General features: G+C 38.6%; 2 protein-coding genes and 1 non-coding gene across 3 annotated transcripts; all 3 read left to right on the forward strand.

Annotated features, from left to right (window-relative positions):
* The first annotated feature begins 487 nt into the window (after nucleotides 1-487).
* trnal-uaa (transfer RNA leucine (anticodon UAA)) lies at nucleotides 488-570 on the forward strand. Its single transcript has one exon. It is a non-coding gene; the product is annotated as a tRNA-Leu (tRNA).
* A 2,095-nt stretch (nucleotides 571-2,665) lies between these two features.
* Nucleotides 2,666-5,566, forward strand: LOC143483234 (SLAM family member 9-like). Its single transcript, XM_076982056.1, has 4 exons — nucleotides 2,666-2,825; nucleotides 3,397-3,690; nucleotides 4,475-4,747; nucleotides 4,843-5,566. The coding sequence occupies exons 1-4, from the start codon at nucleotides 2,714-2,716 to the stop codon at nucleotides 4,938-4,940; spliced, it is 777 nt and encodes a 258-aa protein (XP_076838171.1). The 5' UTR covers nucleotides 2,666-2,713; the 3' UTR covers nucleotides 4,941-5,566.
* Nucleotides 5,567-8,786: 3,220 nt separating this feature from the next.
* Nucleotides 8,787-12,306, forward strand: LOC143483058 (SLAM family member 5-like). The gene is made up of 7 exons (XM_076981749.1): nucleotides 8,787-8,958; nucleotides 9,416-9,712; nucleotides 10,899-11,171; nucleotides 11,284-11,412; nucleotides 11,603-11,640; nucleotides 11,823-11,972; nucleotides 12,096-12,306. The coding sequence occupies exons 1-7, from the start codon at nucleotides 8,883-8,885 to the stop codon at nucleotides 12,219-12,221; spliced, it is 1,089 nt and encodes a 362-aa protein (XP_076837864.1). The 5' UTR covers nucleotides 8,787-8,882; the 3' UTR covers nucleotides 12,222-12,306.
* The last annotated feature ends 403 nt before the right edge of the window (nucleotides 12,307-12,709 follow it).

Genomic DNA, 12,709 nt, shown 5'->3' on the forward strand with positions numbered 1-12,709 from the left:
CTACAGTGTTGTTGCAGTGTTACAGTGCTGTTAGTGTTACAGGGCTGTTGCAGTGTTACAGTGCTGTTATGGTTAGTGTTACAGGGCTGTTACAGTGTTACTGTGCTGTTAGAGCCAACCAGCTAAACATTTTATTAACAGAGTTTAAAATATTCCAAAAGTTTGAATAATAAAAAAAATTATGAAAACCAGCTACTTCGCTGACAAGGTCTGTCTGAGCACAGTCCATGCATTGTCCAACAATTTTAACATGCATCTGTGAATTCATATGTAATGAACTCATTACATGAAGTTGTTAAAAGAGGTCAGGGGGAGCCTTGCCATTATTACACACACCATATTTAGGCAAATAGCAGGCAGTTTACACAATGTGTACCGGTGGACATTAGCTTCTCTTACTTGTATTAGCTTTAATAGCATCATAGCATGATGGCCCCCCGTTCATGCTAACCAGTAGGTGAAAATTTTCATTAAGGTTTTCTGAGCAACCAGGATGGCCGAGTGGTTAAGGCGTTGGACTTAAGATCCAATGGATGAATATCCACGTGGGTTCGAACCCCACTCCTGGTAAGCTGTAAGGTTGCTGGCTAAAATTTTGAGATTAACAGCTTAGAGACACAAGCATGGCCTATAATAGTGGGTACTTTTAAAAATTACATATAAAATGATGATTAATCTATAGAATCTGAGATTATGAATCAATAATCAGGGCACATCACTCCATATAACTGCAAAGTTAGTGGACCAAAGTTAGGGACCATCAGTCCCTCTGAAGAACCGGGATGGCTGGGAGCTTAAGGCATTGGATTTAAGATCCTATGGATGAATATCCAGGTGGGTTTGAACCCCACTCCTGGTGAAGCTTATGCTTATGGATAAACCTTAGAGACACAGGCATGGCCCATATGGTTAGTAGTTCAATCCCCACAATCAGCATTAATCATGGCTGAACTGCTTCCGTGTTAACCACTGATGGCTTAAATCAGTGGTTCCCAAACTTTTTCTGCCGTGCCCCCCCCCCCCCCCCCCCCCCCCCCCCCATACACACACCCCCATATTGACACATGTGCACATGTTTTAAGCCTGGTTTATACTTGACGCGTCGCAAGGGTCCGCGCGGCAAAAATGACGTAATCACGGTGGCTCCGCACGTGCGCGAGGCCTCGCGTGCTGTCGATTCGCGAGGTCGTACACCTCTCGAATTTTGTAACTTCGCGCGTGCCGCGCCTCAGCGCAATGAACAAAGTCGTGTTTGCAGGGTTCATACACCTTTATAAGGTGGAATTAAAGCACTTGTACGTCACTTTCAAGGTTCATTTCAACATTTCCCAGCACGTTAAACTTAATTAAGTTAAATATTTATACATATACTTGAAATTATTCGAAATTATTCGCTTTTTAATCACATTATTTAATGGTTATTTATTTTCAAAACGCCCAATCTTAATGTCTTCACGTTCTCTCATGTTTTGTGCTGGAATTACAAGAGGCTCGTATTTCTTAACTTAATACAAGTGAACTGTTCAGTCAGATAGCTATTTGTTGTGAAACGAAGTAGTTACAATTTCAAGCATTTTCAAGTACTTTAGCCTAAATTCCAGAACTTTTCAAACCTGAAACACAAAGCAACATTAAAATTCTTCAGGTAAATGTTCCTTCCCCTGTTTTTGAGGGGTGTTTCTTTATACTACCACATATCGTTTCGGACAAAACTACAAAGAATGTGACGTGGCTAGTATAAATGCCTCCACCATTCGCGCAGATTCATAGATGTATATTTCTATCTATCAGATCTATGTATATATATATAGTGTGTGTGTATATATTTATTTTTTTTTATGCCTGGTGTAGCGTCAGGTAAAAATGTTCTTTCACCGGTTTTGCAGGGGTTTTTTATTCTCCACTGCCACCTATCGCCACCTATCGTTTCGGAGAACACTGCAGTGAAGCTCGCGAAAGTAGAAACGCCTCCACCGTTCGTGCAGGTTCGCTCGAGGTGGGCGGAGTCACGCACTATGGTCACTCGTGAAAGTATAAACCAGGCTTTACTTCCAAGATCCGCGCCCCCCCTGCAATAGCTCCGCGCCCCACCTAGGGGGCGCGTCCCCCACTTTGGGAACCACTGGCTTAAATGCACAGAGGAATTTCCCTACGGGTTAATTTAAAGGTACTTCTTCCTCTAGGCAGTCTAACTGGTCTATTACACACCATCTTGGCATACTCAAGTTATAGATGTGCTGCTAACATTCTTTAACTGGACTTCAATTGGATTTTGATTAAATTTTAGGTTAAATTTAAGGTAGGGTGTTAGGAATAAGGTTAGTATTAGGATTAAGTTTTGGGCTGAGTTTAAGGATTTAAGTCTGATTGCTGGTGTCTGGCCCTTGAACAATTCCAACTGAGAACAGACAAAATACAAAATATACTGTATGTAATTGTACTCAAACTCTCTTCTGATTCACTGGTGACCATAGCGCACACACACACACACACACACACACACACACACACACACACACGTTTGAGAGGGTATTCTCTATAAATTAGTGTTTACCCACTTTGGTCCAACACTGAAGTTCCTTAGTAATCCCACGACAAACATTATTTTTGTAACTATGTGGTAACCGCTTGCAGTATTACAGAGAAGTGAAATCACAAATGAAAACTGCAGCTTCCCATAAAAGCAGACACATCCCTAAACAGAAGAAGCTTCATGGACGTTCTTCAACGTCTTCATTTATCCGAACGAGGGAAGTTTATGGGCTTCCCAACGACGACAACAATGCTGTTGCTTTTCGTTCCCTCCATTTTAGTCCCATTTGCAGGTAAAAATGTCTTCTAAATCTCCATATCGACCACATCGATGTATTAAACCAGTGTTAAAAGGCAGATTTTGAGAGTGGAATGTGTCGGTTGTTATTAAAATGTGATTAGGAAGACCTATGTGGTTACCATATTAATACAATAGTTAGTAGGTTTACACTTTATAATAGACCATGAACCAGTTGTCAGTTGTCAAAACATTATACTATATGTATTGACAGATTAGACCAATCACTAGTCATGTTGACCATATTTATGTAACTAATAGGTTTCCTTGTCAAGCACAACCATTTGTAGTTTCTACATGGTTTTAGATTGGTTGCACTTGTAGTGTAATAAGCTAAATGTAACATATCTTCTGTTTGAAATGCTTTGTGGGAATGACATGTTTATGAAAACAGCAGGCACTGGTCATACAATTTCCAAATAAATGGTGACATTTCAAACAACGTTTTTAAAGACAAACAACATGAAATAGCTAGTTTAAATATTGTCATTGAAAGTTGTAAACATATGCATGTATTTTCAAATATACAAATTACAAAATCACTAATTTTCGCTCTCCATCTGTAGTGTCCGCTGATGTTTTCAGGCAGGTTGGCAGTTCTGTTCAACTGAACCCAGAGTATCATGAACAGGACTTTGAAGTTTTCCTCTGGTTATTTCATAATAAAACAATTGGGAAGTATTACAAGGATCTTTCAAACATAAAGGTCTACCCCCCATACGAAAGAAGAGTAGAGTTTAACGTGAAAGCCAACAGCCTGACACTGAAGAACTTGCAAAGGAATGACAGTGGAGTCTATGAAGCAAAAACAATTGGGGAAACTAACAAAATTGTTTCCAAGTATAGACTGACAGTCTTAGGTAAGTCCCACAGGATGGCATGAGAAAAAAAAAATTTATTCAACAAACAAACAAAACTATCCAAAAATAAAAACAAAACATGACACCTGCTCTAATTCCAAATTTTGCATTTTAAAAATCTAGGTCCAGCTCTTTGCAAGAACAATTTTGATGTAAATAAATAAATGTTCTAAAGAACAGGACATCATGTGGAAGTTTGTGAATGTAAAAATGACAACAGCATCAACTACACGATTAGACATGACAAAACAAAGACCAGAATATGTAGAACCGAGTTACCCTGATTTAAATAGCATTCTTCACTGGAATCAAAACACAAAGATCTGTGCAAACAAAGAATGATGTTCAAAGGTGTCCCCACTATTAATTTCATGGTAGTCAGTTTTATATGAATCTGCTCTAAAAACTTTATCCAAACTAAGGCAGGTACATGGGAACACTGAAATACCATAATCACTGGGAACACCATAATCACCGGAAGTACCATAATGACTGATCACGTCATTTTTTGGCTCCCCTAGCATTTTCAGTTAATTTTCAAGATGTTCCGCATTCACATTAAAACACAAAAATAGTGCCGAAGACGAATGGTGAGAATGTGTCTGATTTATGACTCCTTTGTCATTATGTGTACATTTTCAGAATTACATACTTCTGAAATTTATGAAAACAGATTTTGATTCCAGATTGTGAAAATAGTTTAGCCACGTTAATCTGAGCTAGGACTAAGACTTCTAGATCAAATCACCATTACCTACCACCATTGTACATTTGTGTGCTGCAGAGCCAACAGAGCCTCCTGTCCTCTCTTATGGCATTGGCCAGCAAAGCAGCGGAGGCTGTAACAGGACTCTCACCTGTAGAGGTCATGACCTCTCCATAACCTCCACCTGTTATAAAGAAAGCTGTAATGAGAAGGAAGTGACATCACCTGGTGGCATAACACTTACCTTGACGGTCACCAGTGGATTCGTCAACTGTAACTTCAGCAACCCGATCAGTTGGAAGGTGGCGGACATTGAAATAAAACAGCTCATGCAACGCTGTGCATCCCATGGTTTGTACACACACACACACACACACACACACACACACAGTTGATCACACTGTACATTATATCCTAAAGTCACTGACAGTGTGTTTCTTCTTCAGCAAAAGAAGAACCTGCACCTGATGGCACTGGTCACCTTCGGCCAGCCACAGGAATCATACTCGTCATCATTCTGACTGTCCTGTGTGTTATGACATAGTGCAGACACCCAAAGCAAACAGGCATAAACGATCATGTGATTTCGTGCTTCGAACCATAGTGTTAATGAGTTATGGGGTTTGTGGTCTCCACGGCATGTCAGCCTGCACGTATCCAACTAGGGATGTTATTCTGTGAGGAAGTCAAGCAACAGCTATGCCTTAACTGCAACCACAAAAACTTTACATAGTATTTCTCACTGAAGTAAGGTATTTGCAAGTTTTCACACATTAAAAAAAGCAAACGCAAAAAAACCATAAGCTTCTACATTGACAACAAGCCTTACATCACTACAGCACACACTCAACACTCACGTCATAAAAATGAGTAAAGGTAAAGCTGTCTATTATTAAGAAGTGATGTTTGGTAAGGACACAAACTTGAAGTACTCGTCATCATGGGAGACGTGTTCCTAAGAAAAGCCTTTTCTTGCGCCACATAGTCTATTTGAACTGTGGAAGTGTTGACCAGTCCATCACTTCTCTAAATTATTGTCTGTATGAGACATCTGTTGCCTTTTCCTCTTTTGCAACAGTTGACCGACAGGTGATGTAATGCATTTGCCCTGTGCTACCTTTTGAATTATCATTGTGTATGAAAGGTGTTCTATAAATAAACTAACCTTTAATGAAAGACTTCAGACTGATGTGTGCCTTGTAGGTTAACAAAAGACTAACGTGTGGCATTCCAACTCATGGATAGAGACAAAAATATCCTCTAGGCCAACACTCTACAAGAAACAGCATAACAGTTTAAAAACAGAACATAAGCAAAAGAGCTAAAGTTTAAGAAAGAAGTTGCCCAGGTAATACTAACATGTTGAATGAATCAATTGCAACAGAGGTGCTGGTTGCATATCAGTGAAGTGAATCTCCTGTTCCATCACATCCAGAAGTTGCTTGACTGGATCCAGATCAGCTGACTGTGGAAGCCATTTGAGTCCATTAACTCAGTTACAGTGGGGAAAATAAGTATTTAGTCAGTCACCAATTGTGCAAGTTCTCCCACTTAAAATGATGAGAGAGGCCGGTAATTGACATCATAGGTAGACCTCAACTATGAGAGACAAAATGTGAAAAAAAAATTGAGAAAATCATTTTGTCTGACTTTTAAAGAATTTATTTGCAAATAATGGTGGAAAATAAGTATTTGGTCAATAACAAAAGTTCATCTCAATACTTTGTTGTATATCCTCTGTTGGCAATGACAGAGGTCAAACGTTTTCTGTAAGTCTTCACAAGGTTGGCACACACTGTTGCTGGTATGTTGGCCCATTCCTCCATGCAGATCTCCTCATGTTTCATCTTCATTGCCCTTGTTGATGGAAGGAGGTTTGCACCCAAAATCTCACAATACATGGCCCCATTCATTCTTTCATGTACACGGACCAGTCGTCCTGGTCCCTTTGCAGAGAAACAGCCCCAAAGCATGATGTTGCCACCCCCATGCTTGACAGTTGGTATGGTGTTCTTTGGATGCAACTCAGCATTCACTGTCCGACAAACACGACGAGTTGTGTTTTTACCAAATAGTTCTACTTTGGTTTCATCTGACCATATGACATTCTCCCAATACTCTTCTGGAACATCCAAATGCTCTCTAGCAAACTTCAGACGTGCCTGGCTTAAGCAGGGGGACACGTCTGGCACTGCAAGATCTGAGTCCCTGGCGTCGTAGTGTGTTGCTGATGGTAGCCTTTGTAACGTTGGTCCCAGCTTTCTGCAGGTCATTCACTAGATCCCCCCTTGTGGTTCTGGGATTTTTCCTCACCGTTCTTGTGATCATTTTGACCCCACGGGCTGAGATCTTGCGTGGAGCCCCAGATCGAGGGAGATTAGTAGTGGTCTTGTAGGTCTTCCATTTTCTGATTATTGCTCCCACAGTAGATTTCTTCACACCAAGCTGCTTGCCTATTGCAGATTCAGTCTTCCCAGCCTACAATTCGGTTTCTGGTGGCCTCCGACAGCTCTTTCGTCTTCACCATAGTGGAGTTTGGAGTGTGACTGTTTGAGGTTGTGGGCAGGTTTCTTTTATACTGTTAACGACTTCAAATAGGTGCCATTAATACAGGTAATGAGTGGGGGAAAGAGGAGCCTCTTAAAAAAGAAGTTACAGGTATGTGACAGCCAGAAATCTTGCTTGTTTGTAGGTGACCAAATACTTATTTTCCACCATTATTTGCAAATAAATTCTTTAAAAGTCAGACAAAATGATTTTCTCAATTTTTTTTCACATTTTGTCTCTCATAGTTGAGGTCTACCTGTGATGTCAATTACAGGCCTCTCTCATCTTTTTAAGTGGGAGAACTTGCACAATTGGTGACTGACTAAATACTTATTTTCCCCACTGTAAGAAGCTTTAAATTACTTGAACTTTGACACATGGTGCATTATTCCGCTGGAAACGGCCATCCGAAAGAAGATGGGTACAGTTTCATAAATAGTTGGACATTGTCAGCAACAATACTCAGGTAGGCTATGGCATTTGAACTCTAATGCTCTCTTGGGATTAAGGAGTTCAACATGTGCCGCCAAAATATCCTCCACACTATTACACCAGCACCACCACTAAACCCGAACCATTGATACATGTCAGGATGGATCCATGTTTTCATGTTGTTTACACAGAATCCTGACCATACATCCAAATGTTACAGGGAAAACTGAGACACGCAAATTTCCCAATCTTCTGTTGTCCAATTTTGGTGAGCTCATGCAGATTATAGCCTCAGTTGCTATAATCTGCTATACAGACGAGCACTTACCATGCCAACTTCACGTTAGGTTTTTTCTCAGTATCGTACAAGCTTTTTGTGGAAGGGTGGGGTCAGTTCCAACGTGCTGTGTCATTAGCAAGACAAAGGGCGCTAATCGCTTTGCAGCGGGGAAGTGGGCTACCTGCGTGGATAGTTATCTGACGAAAATGTTCGTAGCTTTCGCCAAAGCATTCCAGGTTCAGAAAGTAAAACTCCTTCCCAGGAATTTACTCAAGCTTGCTGGATTTTCTAATTAGTGCCAGGTAAAATTACTGGAATCAACACAATCCAGGAAGCCTGAGCAAAATCTTGGTGAGGACTTTTACTTTCTGAATCTGGAATGTCCTTGTCTACTGCACTAACAATGACTAGTGCCACATTCATCACTTGAATAACCTTAATGCTTGGTTCCAACTACACGCCTAAATGCACTGAATTGCAGGCATGTGATTTACTAATTTGAGAGTAAATCTGAATTAACAAGCAAGGTATATGTACCAAATAAATTGTTTGGTAAGTGTATGTGAAAGGTCAAATTTAATATTAGGTCAAAGGTTAAAGTTAATATTAATGACCTCATTCAGTCTCAACAACAAATACATCTAGGCTTATTTATTAATTATTTTATACATTTCTAGGTGTGATTTGTCTTGTTCATGGTATTTGAGCAGACATATGGTTTATGGCATAATTTAAACTTGAGTAAGAAATACACATTCAGCATTATTGTGACTACTATAAAAATGAAGGTGCATGAGTGAACCCACCATGTGGTGTGAACTCTATTCTGTGAAGAAAGGAAGGATGTGGCAGGAAGCACTGATATGCAACAGGTAAAACACACAGAAAGTGAACACAGAAGAAAACTTTATCCCCTTGCATTGCAAATCCTTTTTAAAAAGTGCCATTTCGAAGTTACATAAGATAATGAGCAAATTTAAAATACATTTGATTTTAATATATTCTTAGATAAATGCCTCTTTTAAAAAGTGTTAAAAAAAAAAAAGTAGAACTCAAACAATCATGTTCAGGCTCAGTGAAGATTTGTAGGAGGTGAACATACTTCCTGTTGTCTTCCTCACGGCCCTGCACTGAAATCATACAAGACCCTGGTGCGCTCCATTGCTGAGCTGGGACCCCGGGGCGTTCTTCAGGCTGCTGAAGACCTTTGGTCACACCTCAGAAGGAATGAGGCTCATGTCCAGTATGGTTGTGACAGTTCACTCATTGATTTTCGTTCCCTTCGTTTTGGTCTCAGTAACAGGTAAAGTCCTTTGTGTGTCTATTTATACGTATTCTGGACATCTGTGGGTGAGTTACAGCTGAAAGAAAAGCAAGTGATGCAAATGGTTGTATGTTTGGTTTGAACGTGATGATTAGCTGTTTTATACCATTACACGTGTTCAATCGCTATACTTGTCCTGTCATCTGCTTTTTACACCTTTAGTCAATTCAAAACTCAAGATAACATAAATAATTCTACATAACTATACTCAATAGACACCTCATAAGAACCCCAGTTCATTGCAAACATATTCTAGGTGTCTATAACTCATGGGTTGCTATGTTCAATTTGAATGAATCTTTCTTCATCTTTACACCAATGGTCAGTCTGTGATAACAAGACCATTGAAATGTGTTTTTCTTTATTGTAGATTTATTATTTCAGTTTTTAAAATAACACAAAATCAGAACATAACAAAATGTGTTTCTTCTTCTAGTGTCCTGTGATGTGTTTAAGTTGACCGGCAGTTCTGTTCAGTTTGACATACTCAATCAGGGACCTCGGTTTGAGGAACTTTTCTGGACCTTTAATGAAAGCAACACCTTAATGATTTATTATGAGATAAACAACAAGACAAAGCTGTACTCGGCGTATAAAGACAGAGTTGAGTTCAGCGAGGAGTTCCACACTCTAGTACTGAAGAACCTGCAGAAAAATGACAGTGGACTATACAAGGCGACCACAACTGGTGAAGAACAGAAAGATGTCGCAGAATACAAATTATTTGTGCTGGGTAAGTCTACATTCTAGTGTTAATACAACAGTGTTAGTTTTGGACTTCTTGTTAATGTAAACAATCCAAAATGCCTGCTGAGCTTCTTCCAGTCCCAAATGGAATTAGATTTATTTCACAAAAAGTCACTGAGAGTCTATAGGCTAGATTTGTTCATGGCAAGATATCTGAAATGGAATCTCAAATGTGTTAACTGAGGGACGTGAGACAAAATACATGGTGAATATATATAGGGCAGACATCTTTCCTAACAAATGTCCTGTCATGTCCTCTTATCTGGATGCCAGATCGTTTTTGGTGGTACCATGCTTTATTTGTGAAATGGCACCTCTTGGCACCAAAGAATTGGAACCTTTTATTTACCAGTATTAGTTCGATACAGAAATCGTCTATGATTTGATGGAAACTGAATAACAAGAGATACCAGCCTAAACCCAGCGCTGAACAGTAGTGAACAGTGCTGAAAGTTTTAAGCCTAGTACACTAGAAAGGTGTCAAGTCTGTACTTGAATAAGGCAAAGAATTTTGGGAGTATTCCTCTGAGGTCAGAAAGCTGGTCTAGTCAGCCTTGCTTGTAGTTTATATGAAGAAATGTCTCTAGTTCCTGGTTGGTGATCTCCATTTGCTTGTTGGACTGTGGACAATAACCTGAGATAAGACTTTACTCTGAGATTTATGAAAAATGTCCTCCACACCTTGGAGTTCAACTGTGGTCTCTGAATCATGACGATGTCCTCTGGAAGGTCTCGGTGATGGAAAAAAACTAGTTCTTACAATGTTCTTACACTGGACAGTGGGATCATCTGTGATCATCATATCTATGGTCACGCGTTCTGATATTTTTGAATATCCATGTGTCCCATGCTGTGTCTGGATATCCAGGCAGAAGTTGGTTACCTTGGTTAAGTGTGCAGAGCTGAGATGTGTGGCAGACATGCAGATCAAGTGATTATAGCATTTTATATAAGTTATTGTCGGACAGTTTTATTTAATCAGAGTTATACAAACAGTCAAAGCTGAGAGGTAGAACAGGACAGAATGATGTATTGGCTTTGGGTTTTCACAGGCTTGTAGTCTGGAAAACACTAACGTTACACATATTTGCTATCTAATGGTAGGTTATGTGCTAGATGAATGTTATTGTGTTAACTAGCACCACAGTGATGGTTGTGTTTATGTCCCTCAGATCCAGTGGAGGATCCAGTCCTTATTCCAGTCCCTCAGCAGCCAAGCAATGACACCTGTAACGTGACTATCATCTGTAGAGGCCATGACCGCTCAATCACCTCTAGTTGTTATAATGAAACCTGTGAGGAAAAGGAAGTGACCTCACAGGTTGATTTCGCCCTTTCCCTGTCAGTGAGTGCTGGTTATGTCATCTGCAACCATAGCAACCCAGTCAGTTGGAAAAACACTTCCATGGAGCTTAATCAGATTAAACTATTCTGCTGTTTTGAAGGTACTTTTGAAGATACATATACACTGATCCTTTTTCTGATCCTTTGTTATCTATTGTTTTATGTCATTTTATATACATAACTACTATTGCACAACTATTTGTCTGCTGTTAGGCAATAAAACCCAAGCCAATCACTCTCATTTGGAATGGACCATGCCTGTTCTGGGCAGTGTGGTGGTCGTCATCATTCTGGTAGCCCTGTTTATTGTTTATGAAAGGATACGCAAGAAAAACAAAACGGGTATTGCTATTTCTAATAAATTTACATGTTATTTAGATTATTATGCTTATTATTATTATTTACAAATTAACATTATTTCTTGTAGGACCTATTTTTAATAAAAGGAGGGTTAGCATGTGTCCTACATTTGAAACATTATTAACTGAAATTTAACTGAAATCTCCACCCCTTTTTAAAATTACTTATCTAGGGTCCCTGCAGTTTGATACAGATGAAACTAAAGTTCAGGTAACTAGTAGCAACTCATAATTGATTTATTTTATATTATTTTATTTTATAACATTTAGGTTGTTGTATCAATAACACTGACTAGTAGAACATCAAATATGGCCGCCACAACATACACACTCATGTTAGTTTATGGTTACAGTATATAATGTTTATGACAGTAGGACTGACCCTTTCTGCAGGACAAAGATGAATCGCCAACAGCTTTCAGGATGTTAGGGAAACCAGTCCAACCTTCCACTGTGTACAGTACTGTGCAGAGGTCAGCACAACCTCCCGGTAGTGGTAAAAACTGTCAGAACATTCCAGATCCTGAACTGAATACTGGACAGGTGAGAATGTCCATACAGTAAGTGAAAATAGAGAAAGAATGGCTGTGCTTTATTCAATAATGTTAATACTTTGACAGTTATCATTTTGATTGTATTTTTCCATTTTGTGTCCTGATTGCATAGAGACAAGCATGTATGGAAAGATGTGGCAGACTCCCAATAGCTATCTACAGTTCTGTGGGATGTTCCAAACCAGAAACCATCTATGCCACGGTGATGAAGACCAGGAATCCTTCACATGATACCTAAACAAATGAAACTAGTGCTCTAACTCACTTCATTTATCGATATTTTGAAAAATGTGAGACAAAATTAGTGGCTATTGAGCACAATTTTTAAAGTTAAGTATGTGTATTATTCTTATATATATATAAGAATATACATATACATAATATTATTCTTATATATATATATATATATATATATATATATATATATATATATATATATATATATATATATATATATATATATATATATATATATATATATATATATATAATATATATATATATATATATATATATATATATATATATATATATATATATATATATATACTGTTGATATATGTCCTTACTTTATCAAATGTTCAGGAGCTGCAATGCATAGATTACTTAATTTTTTGTGTATTTTGTACATTTGTTTAGTTTATTTTGTACATTTTTGTACGGTTGTTTTTCGTACATGTTTTTCTGAAGTATTTGACACTAAAAACGCCTTGAAAATAAATACAA

This window comes from Brachyhypopomus gauderio, chromosome 19, assembly GCF_052324685.1.
Source record: "Brachyhypopomus gauderio isolate BG-103 chromosome 19, BGAUD_0.2, whole genome shotgun sequence".
Lineage (NCBI taxonomy): Eukaryota > Metazoa > Chordata > Actinopteri > Gymnotiformes > Hypopomidae > Brachyhypopomus > Brachyhypopomus gauderio.